Raw genomic sequence first — 27,444 nt, forward strand, 5'->3', positions numbered from 1 at the left:
TAATATTGTTGACAGATGAAAGGACTAAATAAAGATTTTATGTTTGTAGATGTTATACTTAACCTGACATTGTTGAAAGAAAATCATAATATTTTTTACAAGAATTTAGAATCGAGAAGATCTGTTAAGGCATCAAGATTTTAATTCTAGTACAGTATATAAAAAATAAGCGACAAGAAATATATGCTGGGTACATACAGTATACTGTATGTCAGGTTTGACATAACGAACTATGAAAGTAAGTTGGTCAGTATGACTAACATCCTGTGGAATCTACACTAACTGAATAATATTTGGCTTGTTTCACTTCTTTATGATAATTGAGTGAATTTTTAGCCATCAGATTGACCATTTCCTCACAAATCGTTTTTAAGAGATATGTTCTTCCTTCACTGCCTACAGCACCATACTTCTCCAAATGCTGTGCAAGAAAAGGATAAAATTTTGCTAGAGTTCCAGTACTCAAGGTAATTCCATTGTTGCTAGACTATTCTTTCATCACTACCTCTAAGAGGAAGACCTCTTGATGTTAAAAAATTTTAGTGTTTCAACTATGTAATAGAACTTCTTTCCAGTATTTTTCTCCAATTCTACTTGCAACGAAAGTGGAATCAATTCGCCTTGCTGTAATTGCCTCACACCCCAAGTAGTAACTGAGATTTTATGTTCTTTGCTACTTTCATGTTCAGCAACTATGCTGGCAGTTTTTCCAGTCGCTAAACCCACTAGTAAACAATGAGACTTGCATGCTGAATAGCTTGCACAATATAAAACATTACTGAGCTGGTGAAGATACGACTGGCTGGCGAGCTTTTTTTTTTTTTTATTGGGCCTCCTACATCATTGTGTAAGGTGAAGCGCAGAAGCATTACAGCATAACAGAGCATGCTAAGTTCATGCTTGCCTTTATGTTTCATGAGTTAAGGGCATAGAGCCTGAAGAGTCAAGGCGTAGAAGCCTGAAGAGTCAGTGGTTTATGTCCTCAAGTTGATGAAGCTCCAACAACTTGTCCCTGAATACAATTCAACTTTCGACACCAGGTACCTACTTTACTGCTAGGTGAACAGGGACTAATGGGGGCTGAAGTAAGTCCAAACAACTTCCACCGGCCGGGAATTGAACCGGGACATCTCGCTTGCGGGCAAACGGTACTGCTTCTACCGATCCCCGTGAGTTGCCGGCAAACCAAGTAACCTGACATACTGAAAGTGAAACGATCCTGTCCTTCGCGTCAAGTGAAGGTTTCTTGAACTTCTCTCGTATGGTGGTCGTAGACTGGCAAATGAATTTTAATACTGATAAATGCAAGGTACTACAGATAGGAAGACGAATACAAACGTTAAGTATAAACTAGGTAACACGGAAATAGAAAACTCAGTTTGTGAAAAAAGATCTAGGTGTATTTGTTAGCGACTTGAAACCTAGAAAACAATGTATTAGCGTTACACAACAAGGCAAACAGGATTCTTGGGTTCATATCTAGGTGAGTAACAGAACTGCTGACGTTATCTTGAAACTTTACCTAGCATTAGTGAGGAACCCACATGGATTATGCGGTTCAGTTCTGGTGTCCTTATTATAGAATGGACATAGATTCTTTGGAAGTACAAAAGAATGACAAAAATGATCCATAATATTAGAAACCTTCCATATGAAGAAAGACTGAAAAGCTTGAGCTTACATTCGTTAGAGTTGAGATATGATAGAGGTGTACAAGTGGGTAAGTGGGATTAACAAGGGGTAAAATGGAGGATGTTCTGAAGCTCAGTGGCACAAATAACTAGAACAAATGGCTTTTAAATTAGATAAATTCGATTCAGAAAGGATATAGGCAAGCACTGGTTTGGTAATAGAGTTGTGGATATGTGGAATAGGCTACCAGAGTGCTATAGTAGGATCGGGGACTAGAGCTTCAAGACGAAGTTGGATAGGCACATGGAAGTGCTGGGATGGGTGTGAAAGGATCTGCCCTGTATGGGCCAGTCGACCTCCTGCAGTATCCACTTTCTTATGTTCTTATAGATAAATAGATGGATAGATCGATGGTGGGACACGGACATTTAAAAAAAAAAAAAAAAATATAAATATATATATATATATATATATATATATATATATATATATATATATATATATATATATATATATATATATATATATATATATATATATATATATATATATATATATACAGTGGGGTATGCTATAACGAATCTAATTGGTTCTAGAACCTTGTTCGTTATAGCATTCGTTCGATATAGGATTAATTCGTTCCAGGCCCCCAAATACAACCACTTAACACTGAAAAAATATAATATAAAATTGTAAAATTGTAAAAAGTGCATAAATAAGCATCTAAACCCCTGAAATAAAGAACATCATTAATACTTGTAATAAAAAATAAATTAGTAAAAAAAGAAAAAAAAAAAGAATTTTAGTTTCTAAATAATGTTCGTTGTAGGAGTTTAGATTAGTTATAGCAATCTCAATTTATAGGTAAAACCGTTCGTTATAGGAATATTCGTAGTAGGATCCGTTCGTTATAGCATACCCCAATATATATATATATATATATATATATATATATATATATATATATATATATATATATATATATATAATTTTTTTCTTTTCTTTTCTTTTATTATCACATATTTCAGTTGAAGACCACTGCAGGCCTATACTTATTGTACAGGGGCCCTTATGGTTGTGAATATATTATATAATGAAATACTCGGTGTACACTTAAAACAAGGTTATACGCTGGAACGCTGAGCGACAAATTAGTTTCAATGGGCCCCCAGATACCGGTGGGCCCTAGGCCAATGGCCTATTGGTAAATCCGGCCCTGCGCGTGGCTGCTAGCAATATGACTTACTTCCTTGCTGCTATTCAGTTTATAAATAATAGGCAATGGGAACGATGAAAACAGATGAATACTCATATTTTGTTTAATTATGCATCGTAAAAATACCATTGAGATGTTCTCACCAAATCCAAATTCGTCTATATGAAAAAGGAATATCATTAAAAATTTCCTTGGAGAGCAAGACAGCCCTTGGGAGGGGCAAGCCAGGCCTTGGGGTGGGGGGGGGGGGGCAAGCTAGGTCTTGGGGGGGATGCACCCCCAACTCTCCTCCCTGGTTCTGCTCTCACGACCATCATGATGAACACAGGTTTCACTAAGTTTTCCACCCAAAGCTTGGTTGTCTTCCTGCAAGAAGATGGTTCTTTGATCCTTATTGTTATGCCATTATATCTGGAGAACGAGTTCATGAAGTGCTATTTCTTCAGCGACATGGCCAAATTTTATTGAAAGAGAAATTTCAGCAAAAAAGCTTCTTCTTATAAAAAAGGCCATGGGTGTTAATATGTAGAAATATGTGATAGTAATCTTTCTACAGTGGTGAGTGTAGTTTTACTGAATTTCAGGAAACCTCCCCAAATCTGTAGATTGCCACCAAAATTAGGCCTCTATCTCAAGCTGTTCAAGAGATATAGAGCACCTACGTAATACCTAGGCTGCCATCTTTAAAACTGATGGCAATTTTTTTTCCCAAAATACACCAACGTCGTATACAAGCTATTTTGAATTTATCCAACAAAGAAATAATAAATGAAAATTAACTTTGCTCATCCATCTTTTCGCACTTTCTAAACGTCCCAGGTTTTCCCGTGCAGGAAAAAAAAAACACGCTTGTGTGAAGCGGGCCTAAGAGGTGTTGTTATTGAATACTCAATCATCACAAAGAAGATAACGTCCGAAATATGAGCTGACTTCAGGTTAGTGGGCAGCTAAGGTTTTACTGGTTGACCGTCTGTGCCACCCTCACCATTTTCATCTTCATGTTGTAGGTGTTAAACTAAACACCATGACCTTTTCAGGGAGGAAGCTTCCAGTCTTGTTGGTGTCGGTCACCAGTCCTCCCACTTGCAAAAAAATAACAGCAGGTTTTGATTTACATATTTTTAATCACAATGGATGCCCCTTACAATTTTTTAAAGATGCTGGGCTCAAAGAGCGAATTCGTTCACTGAATCGTTTTGTGTTGTGTTAGGTGTATCCGACACAGTGGGGGAGCGTGGGGCTGTTGGGTATGGGTTGTTTGTGTTCTTTCTCCTCCATCCTGTGAGGGTCACTCCGGGGGTCACCATTTGTGGGGTATGGTAGTTTGTTCGGACTCAGGATGGGTTGGAGAAAGGAAACTCACAATGTGCTCTCTGTATACATGTTGTATTGGATGTACAATGCAGCTTGGTGCTGGGAAGGCAGCATGGTTACAAGCGTGATGTAAAGAGAGCTGGTTGGTGAGGGTGCTCAGAGGAGGACAGCTTGTGAGTCGCCATGCTCCCGGCGGGAGCGAGGACCGCCAGGCAGGCGGAGGAGGAGCGAGGGCCGCCAGGCAGCGGCGGAGGAGGAGGTGTTGCTGGCTGGTTGGTGTAGGTAGAAAGAGAGAGATCACCACGAGGTCAGGTCTTAAATAGCGGGGGTTGGCGTGGCTTAGTAGTTGACCCCCGCTCCGTGGGCGGCGCTGGTTGACCTAGACCACGAGGCACACACTGTGGAATTCGCGGGGTCGGCTACGCAGCGACAAACAGCGTTTGTAAGGGAGAAATCCACTACAATACTCCCTCCTTCCCTCCAGGTGGTGTAGGAGACTTGTTGTCTGCAGGGTTGCATAGCACATGTGAGGCAGAACGGGCGGTGCGTGCCTCATGTGAGACAACGGCGATGGCGTGGATGAGCCGGTCGCTGGGGACAACTGTCTAGATACACAATATCTGTGGGAGTAGAGAGGGAGAATAAGGGTGTGTGGAGGCGGTGAATGTTGTGCTTCCCTCACGGCAGGTACAGAGTCGTCAGATGCGCCTGCTGGGCTATGTGGGCCTGGGTCAGGAGCAGGGGCTGTGTCAGCAGAAGCGGATGAGGGCTCGTGACAGCAGCTGGGTCCACGACAGCAGCAGGGTGCAGGACATTAGCAGGGAGTACCTGAGGGAGAAAAGAGGGGTGTGTGGGTCCGCACTCAGGAGCAGGGGCCGCGTCAGGAGAAGCGGCAGGGGGTACTGCTGGGCCGGGGCGGCGTCTGAGGCAGGACGGGCGGTGCATGTGCTTCCCTCACGGCAGGTACAGAGTCGTCAGATGCGCCTGCTGGGGTGTGTGGGCCTGGGTCAGGAGCAAGGGCTGCTTCAGCAGAAGCGGATGAGGGCTCGTGACAGCAGCTGGGTCCACGACAGCAGCAGGGTGCAGAACAGTAGCAGGGAGTACCTGCTTTGTAGAGACAGTAGCTGTAGAGCCGATGAGAGCTGCTTCTGAATGGATAAGCCAGTCTTCCATGTTGCTTGAAGACTGGGAGAGTGATCAGTTTCTCCTCCATCCTGTGTGAGTGTGAATCTCCGGGGTCACCATTTGTGGGGTATGGGTTTGTTTGGTGTTCACACTCAGGATGGGTTGGAGAAAGGAAACTCACAATGTGCTCTCTGTATACATGTTGTATTGGATGTACAATGCAGCTTGGTGCTGGGAAGGCAGCATGGTTACAAGCGTGATGTAGAGAGAGCTGATTGGTGAGGAATTCAGAGGAGAATGACAAGACTAATCCCGGGCATTAGTACCTTGAGTATAGAGACAGGTTGAAGCATCTTAATTTGCACTCCCTCGAGAGGCGTAGAGCGGGGGGCAACCTGATGGAGGTGTATGAGTGGAAGGCAGGGCTAAACAAAGGGGACATTACAAAGGTACTCAAACTATCCAACCAGGAGCGAACTCGTAACAATGGTTTTAAATTGGACAAATTTAGATTTAGGCGTGAAATAGGTAAGCACTGGTTTGGAAACAGAGTAGTGGATGAATGGAACAAGTTACCAAATATCATCATTAACTCGAATACGCTGAATTGCTTCAAACATAGGTTGGATGCTCATATGAGCAATAGGGGTTGGGTGTAAATGGGACTGCCCAGTTTGGGCCAATAGGCCCGCTGCAGCTTCCTCCATTCTTATGTTCTTATGTTCTTATGTTCTTATGCTCAGAGGAGGACAGCTTGTGGGTCGCCATGCTCGCCGGCGGGAGCGAGGACCGCCAGGCAGGCGGAGGAGGAGGTGGTGTAGGTAGAAAAGAGAGAGATCACCACGAGGTCAGGTTTTAAATAGCGGGGGTTGGCGTGGCTTAGTAGTTGACTTCCGCTCCGTGGGCGGCGCTGGTTGACCTAGACCACGAGGCACACACTGTGGAATTCGTGGGGGTCGGCTACGCAGCGACAAACAGCGTTTGTAGGGGAGAAATCCGCTACAGGGCCACTTGGCCATCATGATGGTACTGTACACACTTCTCCAGACAATAAATCTCGCCGCCTACACTTTGCTCTCTCGTTTGGCTTATCTGTAACCAATCGCCTTCATTTATACTTTTACTGAAATTAAAATATTTTATTGACAATAAAAAAACTATTACATCAAAAGGACAGGGTAGTATACTACTCCCACCCCTCACCTTTGCCATCCCCTTCTGGGGCTTAGAAAATAATCATAAATGTTATAACAATACAAGAATTATCTTTACAGCAATGAAATATTTCATTTTGACATGAGCACTGTACTACATTAAATGAATACTTTTACTAAGACAATAGGTAGAAATGTGGTAATGAACCACTACATGACATTTGATTTATTCATTGGTCATACGAATTCCAAACACTGTACAGGGTATAAACTTTTTTCTTAAATTTAATGTAAATTTTTATCAAACCCCGTAACTATTTGGTTAGGTTAATAGATGTCCGAATAAAAACTAATTTTAACACCTTTCCAAGTGAGCCTAAGTTAACGTGGCCACATTTTATGTGCCTTTTCTAGTTAAAGTGCAATAGTTTTCTACTTTATATATATATATATATATATATATATATATATATATATATATATATATATATATATATATATATATATATCCTTAGCGGAGAAAAAGTATGTTAAGGATCCTCGCCATCTTACACTCTCCACTACCCCTCCCCCTAGCTTAGACTAATGATCCTACAGTATTTCTAGTTACCTGAACCATATGTATGCAATTTTTTTCTGACCATTATTCACCCCTTTCTTTCCTGTCCATATTCTGTATTCGTTCACTTTAAATTCTTTCATCGCTCAATGTCCCTTAATTTTCTCTTCTCGTCCACCCTTTTGCCCTTTCCCACTTATTTTTCTCCCCTCAAAGGTACTCACCCCAAACTCTCTCACTGCCTCTCATTAATAGGGAAAGGGTGGTACAATTACCCATCTCCCCAATATAAATGCAACCATCTCCACCACCAGCACATGCGGAACACCACCTCCCACCTCCCACCACCAACTACCAATTGCTGTACCCTCCCACAACCACTTGCAACAGGCCCTACCACCACCAATTAAAATACCTTCCCACAACCACTTGCAGCTCCCCCTACCACCATCACTAGTTACAGTTACCTCCCACTACCACCTCCACTTGCGGCAGTCTGAGTGTGAAGTGAACCACCACAAAGATCAGTGTGCTAGACGCAGTCGTTCTAGCTACACGTTGCCAACAGTCGCTTGTGTCTCTGCGCTCCCATGTTATGTTAATACTTGGTTTCAGAAAACAGTTGTGATTTTTTTTTTACGTTTACCCAGCCGAGGAATTCGAAGATTGACGTGCGGCAGGTTAAGCCCTCCTGTAAATGCTACCACTGCCCTAGGTGAGTGTGGGAAATGTTTGTTGACATGAAGTTCAAGCGGCCTGTTTCCCTCTTCACCATATACTGTAACACAACACATTTAAAGCCTTGCTGTAGTTTTGTTTTAATCAGTATAAATCAGAGCCACAACTGCTGTCTATATAGTCTTAACAACCAGTCGCAAACCAATAAAATTTGAATATATTTTGTTAGATTTGACCGAGCTTGTTTCAATCAGCATTAACCTGAGCTAATGGGATCGTTGCATATTTAAATTAGTGACACAAATTTTGTACTTTATTATATCGTTAATACAGACAAAACGGATATACAGAATATATTACTCGTGCCGCAATCACAATGTCCCTTTAAACTTTTATAGCTCATCCACATTGACCATTTACAGAATAATGCACAAAAATGGGAACCTTACCTGGGCTGTCAGTTGAAAAATTGTCGAAATAATGGTAGACCGCATCTCTCTCTCTAGTGTAATTTATCCTTGCTTTTTACCGATCCTTAGAGATATGAGTACCGTGAGTGCGGGTTGATCAAAAGGTATTGTCATGGGTTATCATAGAGCTAACGCGCTGGTAAAGTGAAATACAAGTAAAACAATTAAAAATTGAACATGTACAGTATTTATTAAAATGAGACAACAATAAAAACTTATCGTGAAACTCACTGTCGTAATTTTCGCAGTGATTTTTCCGGTTTTCTCGAACGTAACTTAAAATATTATGCCCCAATTAACAAATTAAGTGATGTGACCGTCTGTATTAAAGTTCATTACTCTGATTGTTGATGCAGTCTTAAAGGGGTTCAATGCATGATTAGTATAAAAGAGTTGATTTGAACGTGATGTCAGTAAGACGAGGTTCAACTATTAGGCAACTGATATTTGGAGTATGGTTTATTATAAAAATGTATTTTAATAATAAGTTTAACCATCAGATATGAAAAGAGTAAATGGGTCCCAAAGGCCTGAACACTGAACATCTGAAAGTCTTCGGTGCAGGAGATGGCGTGACCGACATTGCACTGTATCGCCTTTTATTTCTTCCTTTGCATAGTTGGTAACCTATTCTGGTTACCAATCTGTGGGCTCAGTGGCTGGCTTTATTGGGTTAGCAGCAGGTGTGTGCTAGGCGCTCTGCTTACCACGCTCATAGTTAATGTAGTATAATCTGACTAGTTAGGAGTCTTACGGACGTCAGCAGCGGCAATACAGAACAGCGCTATAGTCATGAACACTGCATGGCGGTTTAATGCCAAATTTTCTATATACAGCATCTTGGTCTGCCAGAAGGCACTTCATCCTTACGTCATGTGTTTGTCAAAGTGTTCACCCTTTTGATGGGCAATACCAAAAGTACTGTACAGTATTAAGAATTTTTATTTTCTGTGAGCACATCCGCGGACAGGCGACGCATATGACGTCATAGTTGTACTATTATATTTATGTGTGTTTGAGAGCCAGTGATAATGTTTGTGTGTTGGTTTAAGTGCTGTACGAGTGTACGTGCACAGTCATTATTTAGTAAAATGTGCAGCTAAATAGGTGTTTATGGTTTGAGGGGGAGCGGTGTTGACATTTATTCCTGACGGCTGCACCCACGTTGTTGGCAACATTGACCTTAATAGAACGACCTGGCTGGTGGGTCCCTATTGTTTTGTTCAGTTGACTGAGGTTCTCGAGGAATGTTGGGTGTAATACTGTAGGTGGCGGGGTAGGGATGTGTAGGGATGCTGATATTCATTTTGTGTGTTCATCTATACAAGACAAGAATGTGTGTTATCTGCGTGTGAGGACCTGAGTGTGCGATTCTTGATGGGTATCTTTATCTAGATCCGAGTTCGTCGTACATGTGTGTGTAGGTGTAACACAACATGACAAGGTAACGTGTTTACCGAGCTAACCCAAACTTGGTGGGCCGTCCGTAAGTTGATGACTGGTAAAAAGAACCCGACCTTGCCGCGACTCAAGGCAAATCCGGGTTTACGGGGAGGCAACAAGACCCGTGCTGGGTTTTGTTGCGTCCTGCCCCACTAAATATTCCCTCCAATTACATGCAGATGTAAAGTGGTCTTAAAACTGAACTGTGGTAAGAGCGAAGACCGGGTGACCTGCGAAGCTGTAACTGTTACAGGACCCTCAACTACTGCTGTCGACTCCTGGCATATACAAAGTTCTATCTCATAATATTTAAGTGATGATAGATTAGTGTAATTACTAACTTTGTTGCGCTTAACGACCTAAGAAGTTGAAGCGCAGAAATAACATTACAATATGAACGTCATATTCTTAAAACATTCAAAAAATTGTTCTTCCTGAGTAGAATAAGATATAGGAAAGTGTGAGCATTAGACTGCCGTTAGTGTTCAGTGGTTTCAAGTAAGCCACTGAAATGCAGCTTTACTCCGCGTTTGACACAGAATGGTGGTGAGCACCTGTTTGTTGTGAGAGATGAGATGATCTCCACACCAGGTGGAGGGGCAGCCCTGGACCACCAACCCAGGCATGTCACGCCCACGCCCAACCTTGTTCTTACGTCCTGCTGGGTGACACTCAAAGTTTTTGTTCTGTTTGTAGTCTTACACGGCACCCAAGATCATTGGATTTCTGAATTTTCTTCTGGTATGTAATTTTCCTTGTTTAAATTTTGACCAGCCATGTCATAATTGTAAACGTTTTAAGATACTGACAGCGGGTTTTCAACTATGTTTATAGGAGGTCAGTACCTCTCCGGAGTCAGCTGTCAGATATTCATTTAAATTGTATGTTTTACGGAAAACTACAGAAACTAAATGCAGCGAATTACCCACCCACACGCCCACCATGATGCACATTCAGCAACAAAGGTACAATTAAAGAATTCGTTGTAAAGTAAGGCATTGCGGTTCCTTTGTGCATGGAGATATTACACGGGTGGTGATTTAATCTTACACATGACAGAAATATTCCTTAAACGTACTCAACCTAATTATTTAGTTTTGAATTATTAATGTAGTAATTAACACTATCATAAATGTGGTGCAGTAGTCTAAATGTGACTAATCTGTAATCTACTAAAGTTAGTTGTTAACTCCAGTAAAAGAGTTAACCTGCTTCATAATTCGAGAAATATGTGAAAAGAGAACTAGAGAGTGAATAAGAGTAGATCATAAGCTGCTGCAGTCGACTGGGGAAATATTCTTACTATCAGTCAATCAGCCAAGGTGTCGTATTCACAGCTGAGTGAGGCAGACTGATCCCCACATTGTTATACGAGTAGATGTGTTTTTATTTTTTATATTACCACCGCATATAGTTGTATCCTAATGCCCCATATTGTTTTGACTGTTACTCGCCTGTCAGTGGTAAGTGGTCACCGAATCAAACAATTAGACGCCGTTGCTCTGTCAGAGGATACACACAGACAACAGCGACCATTTTATAGATATTTGCTTTATTAACCGCGGGAAGAGTATTCAACGATCTTGTGAATGAATGGGAATTAACAGTTTAATGTGGTGCGGCGGCCAAATGAATACAAAACTCTACCCAAGGATCACTGGTTTGATCCCTGGGCACTCCCTGTCTATCCAACAGTAAAATGCTATCTAACGTCACAAGTTGGTAAGTGAATATGATCCCACCTGTGTACCGAAGGCTTATGCTGCGTCCACAATGTCTAATGGGTAGTCATGCCTATGAGACTCTAACCCTTTCACCAGTATTTACTGAAGCACTAACAGGAGCACCCAGGTCTCTTAATTTTATTTGTTGATGACAGTTGTAATTTACCAATATTCTGAAGTTATGCGTTTAGAAGCTTTATATTTTGAAGTGCAGTAGTACATTGTAGCATCAGCTGTCGTCTGTGATGTAAAATGTGCGTACGTACCGTTGTGTATTATCACCAAACAACCTACTTATGATTTAGTGTGTGTGTGTGCGTGTGTCCCCGCCATAACCTGCAAACATTTAGGGCAACATCTCCCTGTTTACGTGTTTGTGACGCAATACTGGCATTATAGTGACTAACGTGCGTTGTTAGGTTAGCAGAAATTGTCCTCCCATTGTCGCCACAGAATAGGCACTCCGCAGCCTCTCCCATTGTTGCTACATCAGGCATCACACCCTTGCCACCGATACCACATCAGGCATCACACCCTTGCCACCGATACCACATCAGGCATCACACCCTTGCCACCAATACCACATCAGACATCACACTCTTGCCACTGATACCACATCAGGCATCACACCCTTGCCACCGGTACCAAATCAGACATCACACTCTTGCCACTGATACCACATCAGGTATCACACCCTTTCCACCGATACCACACCAGGCACTAAAACCTCCCATCCCTTTATTACCAGATTAGGCTTTACCGTCTACCCAGTGTTATTGAGAGATGCAACCCTTGCACAGCGTTACCAGACTCGGCTCGACCCCTACGCAGTATTACCATATCGGGCTTAAACAACATTACCAATAGTACCGCACCGCTATTCATACGCAATATTACCACACTAGGCATTACTGTACATCTACAGGTACACAGTATTACCAAAGCAACTTCTTCTCTACACAGTGTTGCCACGCCAAGCTCTACTCCCACAGTTATACCACACCAGGTTGTGCACCCATGCAGTATTACCATGCCAGGCTATACAATTGTACAGTATTATCACACCAGTTTCTAACCTTATGAAGTATTATCATCCCACGGTCTGCAGTATTACCACGTCAGGCTCTACCCCTAAACAGTATTACCACCCCAGACTCTACCCCTACAAAATATTATCATCCTACGCTCTGCAGTATTACCATGTCAGGCTCTACCCCTAAACAGTATTACCACCCCAGACTCTATCCCTTACAAGTTGTACAGTAGCTAAAACAACTATATGTGCATACTTTGTGGGAAACAATATGAGACCAAGGACGATAAATTTTGGTATATGATGGCTGTCACGAGTCACACGTAAAATTTCGGAGCATATCGACCCCCACCTGCACAGATAGTTGTTTTAGCTACTGTACTGTACATACCAGGCTCTATTCATACAAATTATTACCTTATCAGGCCCTATCCCTAGGACCCTACCTAGTCCATGTGATGTCAGGTCTACTCCTCAGTTTACCACGCCAGGCTCTACACCTACAGAGCGCTGACACATCAGCGGGTCATGTAGGGAGCCATAAATCAAAGGTTGTTATGAGTGTTGGACGTATGTGTGACGCGGCCATTAGTGGTGTTGACGGAGCTCTCCGCTCTCTCTCTTACTCTCTCTCAGATGTGAATGCGGTTAGTTTAGTTTAACAAATTTATTGACAAAGCTTGGAGTACAGTTTGATTATATATATATATATATATATATATATATATCTCACCTCGACAGACAAATACTGTAGAAGAGCTAGTTTTACGATGACCACAGTGAGAAATGAGGCTATGGCAGGAGGACTATAGAATAATAACAGGCATTTATAAACAAAATAATGAGGGATAGAGTAAATTTATAATGTGGACAAGTGAATGAAGCAGATAATGCACGTGGGTTGAGAAAGAGCAAAACGAGAGAACTATAGATAGCGTAGTGTACTCGGGAGGCGCTGCTAAATTGAATCTGGCGACGTGGGTGTTGATGTTGCTCTCGCTGTTATTGTTGTTTATGAACTGGGTGTCTCGGTAACTAAACTCTAAGCAGGTACTCTCTCTATGTCCATAATAGTAGTCAACAACTATTGAATTTTTAAGGAAAGTACTCGTAATTCCCGACGTAAATTTTGCCGCCGTTTAGTAAGGTGAAAAACCAATGTAGAGTATAAAACATTAAAGCAGATACATACATAGACGGATTGGGATACATAACTGATTGGATGGACGGATAGATTGTTGACATGCTTTCAGTAAATTCTTCATAAAAGTTCATATTGGTGCAGCATATACAGGACAATGCAGGTACAGTTTACTGTACAAATGATGATAAATAGAAAGTTGAACGAGGATATTCACAAGCAAACTGTTAAAGATTAACATGCCATTGTGACAAAATACCGGCAAGAAATAACTAAAGTGAGTAAGCGAGGAAATGAATACAAATTTAGTTTTTTCTCAGCATTTGAAAGTGTGTGTGTGTGTGTGTGTGTGTGTGTGTGTGTGTGTGTGTGTGTGTGTGTGTGTGTGTGTGTGTGTGTGTGTACACGTCACGTGATATGAGTTTTATTCACCCATGGCTGATGTTTGACATCATTTAATGATGATGGTGTATTGAGTAAGGAGAGCTTGCCTAACATAAGTCGTGGTCTTAAGAATTTGAATAAATAAGATATTACGATATGAAAATAACTGAATTCTTGCAGTTGGCATCGTTACTTTTCCGCTCGCCTGGCATACGAGTAGTCTTGATTTTTTTCCAGTGGTGATACTTATTGTCAGTTTCCTCTCTCTCTCTCTTTATATATATATATGTATATATATATATGTGTATATATATATATATATATGTATATATATATATATATATGAATATATATATATATATATATATATATATATATATATATATATATATATATATATATATATATATATATATATATATATATATATATATATATATATATATATATATATATATATAATCCTTGGAAAAATTAATGTGAACTTATTTGTAGTTGTTGAGCGGAGTGATGTGGGGGAGGGAGGTGACCACTGGTGGGGTCAGATGCTGAACGCTGTAAAACAATTAACTGATGATAAATCTGGGCAGTAGTTAGTTTGATAGGGGTGAGGGCGCTGCTGGGTGAGCCTGGATTGCTCTTGTCGCAACCAGGCATCCACACGTGATATTTCCACGGGGATAACAACCTAGGTTAACACGCTTAGTCTCGTGTCGACGACGGTTCACAGGACGGAGTGGCGTTGGAGGACTCTGTGTGGTGTGGTTTCCCGCCCCCATTCAGGAGGGAGAGGATGGAGACGACGTCTTAACTATGCCATGGCTCAGGGGATACTACTTAAAATGAGGTTTTTGGGTGTGAAGCGATGAACAGTACAACACTGTTTCACTGCCCACTCCCCCCTAAAGGCTGGCTAACATACACTAATTGAAAATTCATGTCCCAGTTATGCCTCGCCGGGCGTCTTATCTCTAGTAAAACAAACTTTGGAGTTGGTTGTGTGGGTAAGCCTAACGCAACCCATGACAGCAATCCAGGCTGGCAGTAAATGTATCACTTGAAGAATTAAGACTCTGTTAGGTCATACCCATAGTAGAGTAATCACATGTGTCCCCAAGTTGAAATTATCTTTTAGAAGATTAATTTTATTACAGCGTGAACGTGAGTGATTCATATATCCATGCAAATTGTAAATCATTGTATGGAAGCTTGACAAATAAATGTAAGTGCAATTATCTGCCCGTATCTGTGATCCTATCTTATTATTACTGAAGGTAATGACTGATTGGTTATGACAAAGTATAACCAATAACTGAGATAGATGTTGGAATTAATGGAATTCATTAAATCATCATTTATCAAGTATAAATCATGGAATGTCGAGTGGTGGAGTGAACTTCTACGTAGATACACCATAATCTCCTGTAAGTAACCAGTGTGAAGGTATCGAACTCTACGGTAAGAAATAAGAAATACGACATATTATTATCTTTATATAATATAATCCACTCATATACCACCGAGCTATTTAAAACCATGACAATTGGCGCCCGAACAGGGACACAGACCGCGGATAATTGCACTCTTGTCAGCTGCTTGTGCAAACGCGTATATTGTACTACGAAATGATTACTAGTACATTTGAGGGGACCCTAAGAAATTGTGAATCTGAAGTTAAAGGTGGAAAATAAAGAAACAGAAGAGGACTTGTGATGTTTGCCAGAACCAGCGACGGAGGGCGAGTTCTACCTGCACCCCTGTGGCCTCTCACAGTGATCCCCGAACCCTTGAGAGGGTGACGGCGAACATTGTGGTCAGCAAACCCAGTTCCACATCAGCCAGCTGATTCAGTAGGAGGCGGTGGACTGCACACCCAAGGGTGAGTGATGGGCAGAGTACACCCTCACCTTGGGGTTCCTCAGCGACAGAGGGACCCAGTTCCACATCAGCCGGCTGAAGGAATCCTTCTCTTCACCCACCGGGGGAAGTTCATTGGACATTGCAGAGCGTGTCTAGGACCTGACCTATGTGTGGGAATGTCCATATGTTCCGGTCAACTCGAACCTCCACGCATCTGACGACTCTTCAAATGTTATGTAAACCTTTTCACACCTCTCTACACTTAAGAACATAACACGACACCTGTACCACCTAAACAATGTCTACATACCCTACACTACACAACACGTTGCTGTAACATAAATGTAGCGTGTTTACGCTTAGCATGAACTGTTGCTCGGGAATTGTCACCCTCGCCTCGGAGTTTTCCTCCAGCCTGAAAATCTAAAGTAAATGTTGAGGTTTCCCTCAGTGGCGATTGGCGACTACATCCCGTTGCAGTGTTAGTGTCACACACACACACCACAGTGTGAATGTTGAATTGTGTCTGGGCTAGGCATTCTCTTGATTGTATACAGGTGCTGAAATTTTTATTCTCCGAAGAAAAATTTTTCTTGGTAGGGGCGATTGTCATGGGTTGCGTTAGGCTTACCCACGCAACCAACTCCAAAGTTTGTTTTACTAGAGATAAGACGCCCGGCGAGGCATAACTGGGACATGTATTTTCAATTAGTGTATGTTAGCCAGCCTTTAGGGGGGAGTGGGCAGTGAAACAGTGTTGTACTGTTCATCGCTTCACACCCAAAAACCTCATTTTAAGTAGTATCCCCTGAGCCATGGCATAGTTAAGACGTCGTCTCCATCCTCTCCCTCCTGAATGGGGGCGGGAAACCACACCACACAGAGTCCTCCAACGCCACTCCGTCCTGTGAACCGTCGTCGACACGAGACTAAGCGTGTTAACCTAGGTTGTTATCCACGTGGAAATATCACGTGTGGATGCCTGGTTGCGACGAGCAATCCAGGCTGGCCTATCAAACCTACAGTAAATGGTTAATTAATTCACGCTTACAGAGTTCTACTGCACGACACCTGTCTACAGTGACCGTGATCGACACGAGACTAAGTGTGTTAACCTAGGTTTGTTATCCCAGTGGAAATATCACGTGTGGATGCCTGGTTGCAACAAAAGCAATCCAGGCTGGTCTATTGCACCTAAATGGTTAATTCAAGTCACGCTTACCAGTTCTCCTTGCCACGACAACCGTCTACAGTGACTGTCAGTGACGCGAGACTATGTGTGGCAACCCAGGGGTACTTTTTGTTGTTATGGCCGTGGAAAGAAGTTCTTGTGCGGAAGCCTGGTTGCAACAAAAGCAATCCAGGCTGGCAGTAAATGTATCACTTGAAGAATTAAGACTCTGTTAGGTCATACCCATAGTAGAGTAATCACATGTGTCCCCAAGTTGAAATTATCTTTTAGAAGATTAATTTTATTACAGCGTGAACGTGAGTGATTCATATATCCATGCAAATTGTAAATCATTGTATGGAAGCTTGACAAATAAATGTAAGTGCAATTATCTGCCCGTATCTGTGATCCTATCTTATTATTACTGAAGGTAATGACTGATTGGTTATGACAAAGTATAACCAGTAACTGAGATAGATGTTGGAATTAATGGAATTCATTAAATCATCATTTATCAAGTATAAATCATGGAATGTCGAGTGGTGGAGTGAACTTCTACGTAGATACGCCATAATCTCCTGTAAGTAACCAGTGTGAAGGTATCGAACACTACGGTAAGAAATATGAAATACGACATATTATTATCTTTATATAATATAATCCACTCATATATCACCGAGCTATTTAAAACCATGACAACTGGATTGTAATAAGTATGTCTTCACAGGCACACTGAGGTTAATATAGTAGGCTTAGGTAGATGAGCTTAGGGTTATATAGGTATGAACTATGAACATAATTATTCTTAGTTTCTTAATGTCTTTTAGATGAATCTTAAAATACGTCTTGTTGTGTGACCATTTTATCGGTCCTCCACTTTTGATTATATTTATGTTTAGTAACAAACGTTTGGGTGTACAGTTATTTAATGCGTAAGTTGACAGAGAGGTGTGTTTACTATACTGAGGCTCCTGATTGATGTCTTTGTGTACGTTAACATCCACCAGTCACATGTCAAGTGCTTCACCATCGTGAATACCTCAATAATTGGGTGAATCCATTGCTTAGAAATGGCAGTGTGACTGAGAGAGGGAGAGCTAGGAGACGCTGCAGGCGGGTTGAGCCTGATTGTGTATCCACCTGGCTCCTTCCCTCCCCCGCTGCCCACTCACACCTACACCGCAACACATACACACAGGCGCACACTAACACACACACACACTCTCTCACTCATCAAATCAGTAGATATCTCTAAGGATAAACTTTTAAGGCGGCGAGGGCTTGAGGCTGTCTCCCCTGATCCCCTGCTGGTCGCTACAAAAGGAATTTATTCACCTCCCACATTACCCTCAGGAGGTCCCACTGATGAGTGACGGTCTGTACACTTACACCAACACAACAGGGATGCGTCTGTCACTCACCCTGATACTCGTAGGTTATTCAGGAAGTCGCTTTGCTGAGTGACGATCTGGACACATCATGACACCAGGAATTCGCTCACCACTCAACACGGTTTTAGGACATTTTGTCCACTATTATGCTGGTAGGTTAGGTTAAAGGGATTCTCTCCACGGTTTTTTTGTTCGAAGTCAAGTTGTCTGTGAGGGACTTTATCTTGTGGGGGAATTGTCTGGTGGTAGATTATGGGCGCATCGGTGCACGGATAAAACCTCTCCAGTAATACAATCAAACATCAACATCGCGGCATGCCCATGTAAAGGTCCTGGTGGTAAGTGAGGAGGGACAAACCCCGTCACTCACTACACCACACAAGTTCATCCTCAGGGTCATGTCTTAGCTAGGAGGAGATACATGCTGGGGAGGAGGGAGGGGATAGTGTGTGAGGAGAGGCGAGAGAGAGGAATGGAGGATAATTGGGGCCAAGGAAATGAGGGGGAGACGTGAAGTTATTATATCCTCTTGTGCTGGTTATAAGACGGGTTCTGTTTTACTGCAGAACACACTATTGGTACTTGATGTGTCGCTGTTGTCAAGGGGTATCACTCACACTGCCTCGGTATAGAACAGAAACAGCTTGAAGTGATCTCGGATAAGACTAAAGCCACGCTGAGCCTAATTGAGGAAATATGCAGTGGAGGGGAAGTTTATCGTGCAAGATTAACAACTTCCTGGCCTGAAAATATAGTGCGTCATTCGTTTATTTTGGGTTGACCTAGTGTGAAACAGAAGACTTTGGACATTTAAGGTGAGGCGGCGGGAAGTTATTAAAAACAGCCGAAAGGTCTTTGGTGTGAAAGATTATCCTGTGGCGTTATGGTGAACTATTATTTTCATGATCTTGCTTTTTTTATTATTTAATCTACTTTTTCTTTGTGTTGTATTTCACGATTATCAAGTTTTTCTTTGTTGTTTTGAAAATAAGTGCCTTAATTTATGATGGCAAAACTAAACCGAACAAACCTAGTGTAAAATACAGTATTGTTGAGTATTGTTTATTACAAGGTGGGCACAGTCCTTTTGTAGCCACATTACTGCCCTTTGTATGTTTCCTTCCGTACTCAGTATGATGGTATATGCCGTGTTTGGACCGTGTATATGTTCTTTAAGGGCAGTTTCTTCGCTCTTAAATGATAAATTTCATAAAATAAAAAATCTGTCAATTGTTTTTTAGGTTCTCAACATTCCATAATGAACTATCGCCTGTTGACAAGTGTGGCCAGGCCACATCAAACCCTAGTTTATTCTCTCGTCCAATGATTATTTTTGCTTTATAATTTTCATCACTTATTAGTCGTTCGGGCAGTTGGCCACTTAGTCTTTACAGTGTAAGTAAAGGAGGAAACTGGAGTGCGGGAAACCTGTGATGTTTCATGTTTGGTAGGGTCACCTTGGGCACACTAGATTACACCCTTCACACGCGTGTCCAGGCAAAGCGGGGATCGAACCATTAGAGGCTCAGCATATTGGTGAAAGATACGCACGTGATGTTACCGCTGTACCACCAACACCGCCTATAGTTATTATAGATGCAGTATTCTCGAACTGTGAGAGAATACTGTGCCGGTGTACAATCTTGCAGCAGAATAGATCTTGATGTATCTTCTCGACCAATTGTGTATCGGACCACGTTTGTTGCCTGTGTGACCAACATTTCCCCCAGATTGAAACACCCTCCAAAAAGTTGAACAAAAGACTATCGTCAGAGGAGATTGGTTCCACGCACTTATTAGCTGATATGTTGAAACTGTCCACATTTCGCACCTAGTAGCCAAGTAAACTTCTATGTACTGTATTGGAAATACTCTTAACATTCAACGCCACAGTATCCTGGGCTGATAAACACCCTTTGACCTCTGCTCTGTAATCGTTTTTAGGCTATCGCTCACAGGATGTATATGGGGTGTACAGTAAACTAGTTGCTGTCCTATTGCGCAATTAGTTGGGGGAGGGGGGGGAGTTATGGCTGAAATCTGAAATCCAACTCGCCACAAATTGAACACGGCGGACAATTCGTACGTCTGGCAGCTCAGTGGGTCTTCCCACACAGAGGGAAGCTGGTATAGTGGGCGAGAAACAGGTTCCCAGTCAAAGGGAGAGTTACAGTTTCTGCTCCTCAAACTGACTAACAATTCGCACGTGTTCATTATCAGCTCGATTTCTTCCTCAGCGCTGCCATCATAAGTTCGAAAAACATGTAAGTTCAAGAAAAGGCTCACATCCTTGCCCTGGTTGGGGAAAAGGTGACAGTGGACGAAATTTCGAGAAGACGGGGGCGTGGCGCAGCAACTATTAAAAACTAAAGTGGGCGGCCCCAAATCTTACCCCAAATGTTATTTAGACCAGAAAATCGTCATCTAGGAGGCCGAAAATTAATGAAAAATCCATCCAAGTCCGCATCACACTTGAAGAAAGAACATCCCATCCTCCTGCAAAACGTATCAGAACGGACAGTTCATCAGTGACTGTATATAAGGAGCTTCACGGAAACTACTTCTCACAGAGCGAATGCGTCGTCAGCGGCTTTGCTTTTGCAAGGTAATACCAGGAACAATGGAAACTTGTGATGCGGTCGGATGAACGTTACCAGACGGTACTACAAGATCATTTACCAATTTTAATGACGTTCACCACACCACCATTTCAGGCATGATGGTGCCTCCTGCCACGAAGCAAGAACTTTGACAATCTGGCTTCGTGAGAAGAATATTCCATTGCTGGAGTGGCCTGGAACTCGCCAGATCTCAACTCAACTGAAAATGCCTGGCATGAAATAAAACGGAAGTTGGCAACACGAGACACCTAGAGATTATTAATGAAGTTAGCAGTCCATGCCAAGAAGACGAACTTTAATAATATAAAAAGGAAATATATATATATATATATATATATATATATATATATATATATATATATATATATATATATATATATATATATATATATATATATATATATATATATATATATATATGTATATATATATGTATGTATATATATATATGTATATGTATATATATGTATATATATGTATATGTATATGTATATATATGTATATGTATATATATGTATATGTATATATATGTATATATATGTATTAGGCCCTCTGCTGTTTGTTATATTCATTAATGATCTTGATTTAGGCATAACTAGTAGGATTAGTAAATTTGCAGATGATACCAAAATGGGGAGAGTGATAAATTCAGACAGTGACTTTGAACACCTTCAAAGAGATCTAGATACCTTACATGAGTGGTCAGTAGACTGGCAAATGAATTTTAATACTGATAAATGCAAGGTACTAGATAGGGAAGACGAATACAAACGTTAAGTATAAACTAGGTAACACGGAAATAGAAAACTCAGTTTGTGAAAAAGATTAGGTGTATTTGTTAGCAACGACTTGAAACCTAGAAAACAATGTATTAGCGTTCGCAACAAGGCAAACAGGATTCTTGGGTTCATATCTACCTGTAGGTCTGTGAGTAACAGAACTGCTGACGTTATCTTGAAACTTTACCTAGCATTAGTGAGGCCACACATGGATTATGCGGTTCAGTTCTGGTGTCCTTATTATAGAATGGACATAGATTCTTTGGAGAGAGTACAAAGAAGAATGACAAAAATGATCCATAATATTAGAAACCTTCCATATGAAGAAAGACTGAAAAGCTTAGGCTTACATTCATTAGAGAGGCAGAGTTAGGGGAGATATGATGAGGTGTACAAGTGGGTAAGTGGGATTAACAAGGGTAAAATGGAAGATGTTCTGAAGCTCAGTAATAACGAAATAACTAGAACAAATGGCTTTAAATTAGATAAATTCCGATTCAGAAAGGATATGGCAAGCACTGGTTTGGTAATAGAGTTGTGGATATGTGGAATAGGCTACCGAGTGCTATAGTAGGATCGGGGACGCTAGGGAGCTTCAAGACGAAGTTGGATAGGCACATGGAAGTGCTGGGATGGGTGTGAAAGGATCTGCCCTGTATGGGCCAGTCAGTATATATATATATATATATATATATATATATATATATATATATATATATATATATATATATATATATATATATATATATATATATATATATATATGTGACTCGGTACTAAAAAATATGAAAAAAGTTAGTGTAACGAAAAATGTTATTTATCCATAGCAGATGTATTTTTTTCTGATAATTATGTTTTAAATTGAGAGGATCAATATATTTGCGGTAATAGTATCGTGGCATAACTAGACTTCTCAGTGGTGCCAAGGTGACATGTACAATATACTTTACATGTAGTATAGAATCATACAAGATTGTATTAAGTGTGTTTTATACAATGCGCTCTGAACTTAAATGTTTATAGAATAAAATTATTATTAATCATGTCATTGTAATCCCAGAGTAGCTGGATTTCGGGCAATATGGCTTAGCGTAGCCAAGATGCCGCTCCAACGCCGCCCTTCACCATTCCTGCTGCTGTTGCTGCTGCTGCTTCCTCCACCTAGCAGGACGCAGCAGCCGGTCAAGAGGTACCACCTGTCTCCCAGCGGCACCTACTATTTCACCTCCAATCCCAGCCTAGTCTACAAACCCGGGTACGTACACCTTGTTATTGTTTTGGACAGTCTAATGACGCGATGCCGATAGGTGATTCACGGGCAGTTGTTGATTGCTCCAGCCTGTGTTATTATTATTAGATGTGTGCTCCAGTTAACCCAGGTATACTTAGAGGCAGTTTCATCACCTGGCTATTATAATATTCTTGGTACTGAGTCTTGGAGTATTGCTTCCTTGCCATAACTTCAGGTCTAATACCACGCTATAGCTTTTTTGTATGTACGGAAAAGTTTGCATTCCAATATCTATGTGTGTGTAAATAAATAATAAGCACGGTTATCTCCAACTTCAGTCTGTATCAATATTTTAGATGTGGTAAAACCAACAATCGCTTAACGCCTTGGCAGGGACGCGGATGAAATCTACGAGCCTAGATGTTTCATGAATACAAAAATATGGTCGCTTGTTTAGTATTTGGACATCATCACCCAGGAAATAATTCCACCTGGGTGGAAAATTTCTTGGTGGGATTTTGTCGTCCAATATATAAGAGACAGACTCCAGCCTTGTCACTACCAAATATTTTCCTGAAAATATAGACGCACTGGATACCAGTCTAGAAATTTAATGAATAAATTGAAGAAGTACATTTTGTCTATCTTATCAAATTCAACAATTGGGTAAGAATTATGCACCCATATGACCGTCCCGTAGTTTTTTGGTTAAGTTATGACAGGTGTTGTAATGATGCTGATTTACTCTGTCATATCGTCTCAAAGATGAGGTTTATTTGTAGCTGGTTTTCAGTTACATTTAATTTATTCAGATTAAACTGCTTTTTGGTTACTATTTTTTTTCTTAGTTTTGTGACCGTTCTCTTGAAGTAACAGTGACAATATAGTTACTTGGTTTGATAACGTCGCTGGATGATGACGTAGCCTTTTTGTTTACTCCGAATACCCTTAGTTGGAATTAAAGGGACTTGATATTACTGAAGCCCCAGTGTTGTAACCTCTCCCTCTACTTTATTAACCAGATCTGAGGAGGTAAATTGGCTATTGAGATAACTCGGTAATTGACGTAATTAATTATCAAGGATTATGTTACCCTATGCTAACCAGGGCCATTCTCTCCCCCTTCCAACACTCCTTCACAAGTATTTGTCTGTAGTGGAGGTGAATTGTTCTCTCCCTCTTGTCTCTGCCAGGCGTGACATGTATGGACCCCCCCCCCTCCCCAGTTCCCAGGCATGCTGTGTATAGTGAGGCAGTTACTATTCTTTCTCACTCCCGCTTTATTTACTTCTCAGGCGTGACGTGTGTGTGGTGGAGGAGGTTCCAGCTCTGAACCTCACCTTCCCGCTACCCTGGACCCATGGTAGCTTCTGCACCCATCCGACGTGAGTAACTCTTAAATCTTCGTAAACCCACAAACAGGTTCCAGTAATCGTTTTTTCATGAACATACAAGAAGACGAGATACCAATCACGTTCCTAGACACCAGCCATAACAACGCTATGAAGTCGTCACCGGTTGAATAGCCTGGTAGTCTACGTAGTTGGGACGGCTACATAGACAGCCAGGCTATTCAGCAGTGATCGCATAAACATATTAACAACTGTATATGACCGCTCTTGCCTCGCAAGCGAGATGTCACTGGTTCGATTCCCGGGCCGGTGGAAAGTTGTTCGGACACACTTCCCAGCCTCCCTTGGTCCCTGTTCACCGAGCAGCAAAGTAGGTACCTGCTGTAAATCGAAAGTTGCGAATTCGTATTCAGGGAAAGTTGTTGGAGCTTCCAATAACTTGCTTAGACATAAACCTTTGACTCTTCAGGCTTCTACGCCCTTAACTCATGAGACATAAAGGCGAGCATGAACTTAGCATGCTTCCCTGTTGGGTGCTGTAAACGCCTCTGTGCTTCACCTTACACAAGGATGTAGGGGGGTGCCCCCCCAAAAAAAACAACTATATGATATATCTGTAACTAGACCTACGTACTTTTTAAAAATAACTTTTCAGTGGTTTTAAGTGTATCTATATTATTTTCTTGATGGCTACCCTTATCGGGAATTCCCCTTCTGAAAAAAATCTTGGTATTAAATAACTTTCCTTTATAGTTTTACCCTTTTGGTTAGGCCCAATACCTCAGCCTGGAAAAATGGCTGTGTGGTTGATTTGAACCTAACCTAACCTAACCCAGTACATTACTAAGACAGGCAAAGCATTTCCCCCCTTGCTAGATGGATTTGCTGGTTCATGTAATCATCAACATTACGAAAAAAAAGTCATCTTGCACAACAGCACAGAACTAGAGGAATAGCTCACGTGACTATTGGCTACATAGATGAATTTTGACCCCATAAGAAGTATCCTGCTGTAATGATTACTTGTATGTTTGTGACCCTGTTAATAAGGAGTAAACATTGGCAGGAACCTCCGTCAGCAATGTTGTGAGGGGTACACCGTGGCTGCACTCGAGCGTGGTTGTCCTGTTGGTGAGTGTTCCTCCTCATCTTTCGGGATAATTGTGTTACTGTATTGTGTTTGTGCCAAGTGTTGCAGTGATGTGAATGTGTGTTTAGATCTGGATTTTTGTTTTATGTTTGTGTCAATATGTGGATTTTTTTCCCCTGTGGATGTGTGCGGGTGTGTATTTGTGTTCATGTTGCAGGGTGTTTTAACAAGTCACTATAAATACAGCACTTCCGTAGGTAAAGACTTCTTAAAAGGTCTACCATGGAAAATACTAATAAGAAAAGGGTTTTATAGTGTATTTCTGGTGTTTAAATCGAATCTGACGTCTAAAATCGGAAATGAGCCGTTTTGGAGATATACCGCCCCCCCCCCTCTCTACCAACAATTTTGATTGACAAAGTGGACAGGGGTTTGAAATAGAGGGAAATTGTGGGGTAAAAACACGAGAACAAAACCCGGACCCAACCTTACCTTAAATATCAGATGCTGGAGGATAAAGTGATGCTGCTTGTACAACCAAGTGCCCTTAACCGGAGTCAACTGAAGATCTATAATGGATAATACAAATAGTGATAAAAAATATACTATTTTTGACTTAAAATATAAAGCTGAAATTATTATGAAGTGAATATTACTCTTCTTCCAAAGATTACGTATTATTATGTTTAATTTCGTGATTTTAAAAAGGTAAGAAAATGTCATTTGTTGTTTGCATTTTGACCACACGGGAATAACAACATGACGGAGCCAACAGATAAAATAATTTCCCAAGTATGGACACGCCTCTCCGAGGAGTTCTTGATGGACCAGATAAAGCAGTGCCGCTGTCGCTGAGATCACAAAAGACTCTTCATACACTAAAAAAGAAAAAAAAAACCACGTAGAGTTGCTGCGCTTTCTTCGTCAGTTGGATTCATTTTGTTAATTAACAGTTGTCGAACGAGGGAAACTGGCGAGCTGGTTCTAAACGCGCTTATATATATATATATATATATATATATATATATATATATATATATATATATATATATATATATATAGGATTAGCCTTCCCGGGCACAGGTCACTGACCCACATCGGGGCCTGGGGGGCGAAAATGTAACAATAATAATGATAATAATAAAAATTCAAAAAAGTAAAATTTATAATACAATAAAAATAATAATGATACCAATAATAATAATAATAAGAATAATAATAAGAATAAGAATAAGAAGAAGAAGAAGAAGAAGAGATCAAAAGTGAGAAACGATATGCTGTTTATTTGTTGTGTTGTCAATAGTAAGAGAAACAATTGAGACCCTGCAATTGTGTCAATGGGGCTGAAAGCCAGATGAGTAACCTGGGACTTGGTCACAATCTTTGTGATGCCATATAGCAGCAGGGTCTACCATTAGACAACACATTATGCGACCATTACACAATACATTATGCTTCCAATATCTTCCCAGGCGGTAGTACCTCCCTGTTTGGTAGCTGCGCAACAAAAAGTTTGACGATTTTCTGAAAGTTGACAAAAGAATTGACGAAAGAATGCCAGTGTGACGCCGCCTGTAAATGCAGAAACGCAGAAGCCGCACTGAAGAGATTTATTTGTCTTGGCGAGTTCTCGTCTTTAAGTACAAAACCAAACGTTCTTATCATGGGGATAGTGGCAGTCTGAACTGCAGTTTGTGCCCTTCACAAAAGTTGGCAGAATACCATAAATTAAGCCTTAAAAATATCATTAGGAGCGGCTTCATTTTCAAAGATGATGAATGGTATTCCAAGCTGACGAAGAACACTCGTTGCACAGAAAATACATCTTGCGACGAGCCATTCCAAGCAAAATTCAAAACTCAGCATCAGCAGGAGTATCACGTGATATCGAGAAAAAAAAATCGAAAAATATAAATTTGCTACGGAAACGTAATATTTTTTTTGCTCTATCTCCCCACTTCAGGTTATAAATACCAATATAAAGTTATGTGGTAGACCTGCATATAACCTACACAGCTAAAAAAAATTTCACTCCGATCTAATATTTTTGTGTGTAATTTTACCTGCGTGAGGTAG

At 41.0% G+C, this 27,444-nt stretch overlaps 1 protein-coding gene across 4 annotated transcripts in view; it reads left to right on the forward strand.

Annotated features, from left to right (window-relative positions):
• The first annotated feature begins 7,404 nt into the window (after nt 1-7,404).
• The window catches only part of LOC121863253 (transforming growth factor-beta-induced protein ig-h3-like), a 34,134-nt gene continuing 14,094 nt past the window's right edge, over nt 7,405-27,444 (forward strand). The window contains exons 1-4 of one of the 4 annotated variants that reach the window (XM_042361794.1): nt 7,405-7,715; nt 22,761-22,950; nt 24,222-24,311; nt 25,345-25,409. In XM_042361794.1, coding sequence (XP_042217728.1) covers nt 22,796-22,950; nt 24,222-24,311; nt 25,345-25,409 — 310 coding nt within the window. In that variant the 5' untranslated portion in view covers nt 7,405-7,715; nt 22,761-22,795. Of the gene's footprint in view, nt 7,716-17,876; nt 20,560-22,755; nt 22,951-24,221; nt 24,312-25,344; nt 25,410-27,444 lie in introns of those variants that run through there. The other 3 variants (XM_042361792.1, XM_042361795.1, XM_042361793.1) reach the window with 3 other exon arrangements.

Source organism: Homarus americanus, unplaced genomic scaffold (genome assembly GCF_018991925.1).
Source record: "Homarus americanus isolate GMGI-L3 unplaced genomic scaffold, GMGI_Hamer_2.0 scaffold46197, whole genome shotgun sequence".
Lineage (NCBI taxonomy): Eukaryota > Metazoa > Arthropoda > Malacostraca > Decapoda > Nephropidae > Homarus > Homarus americanus.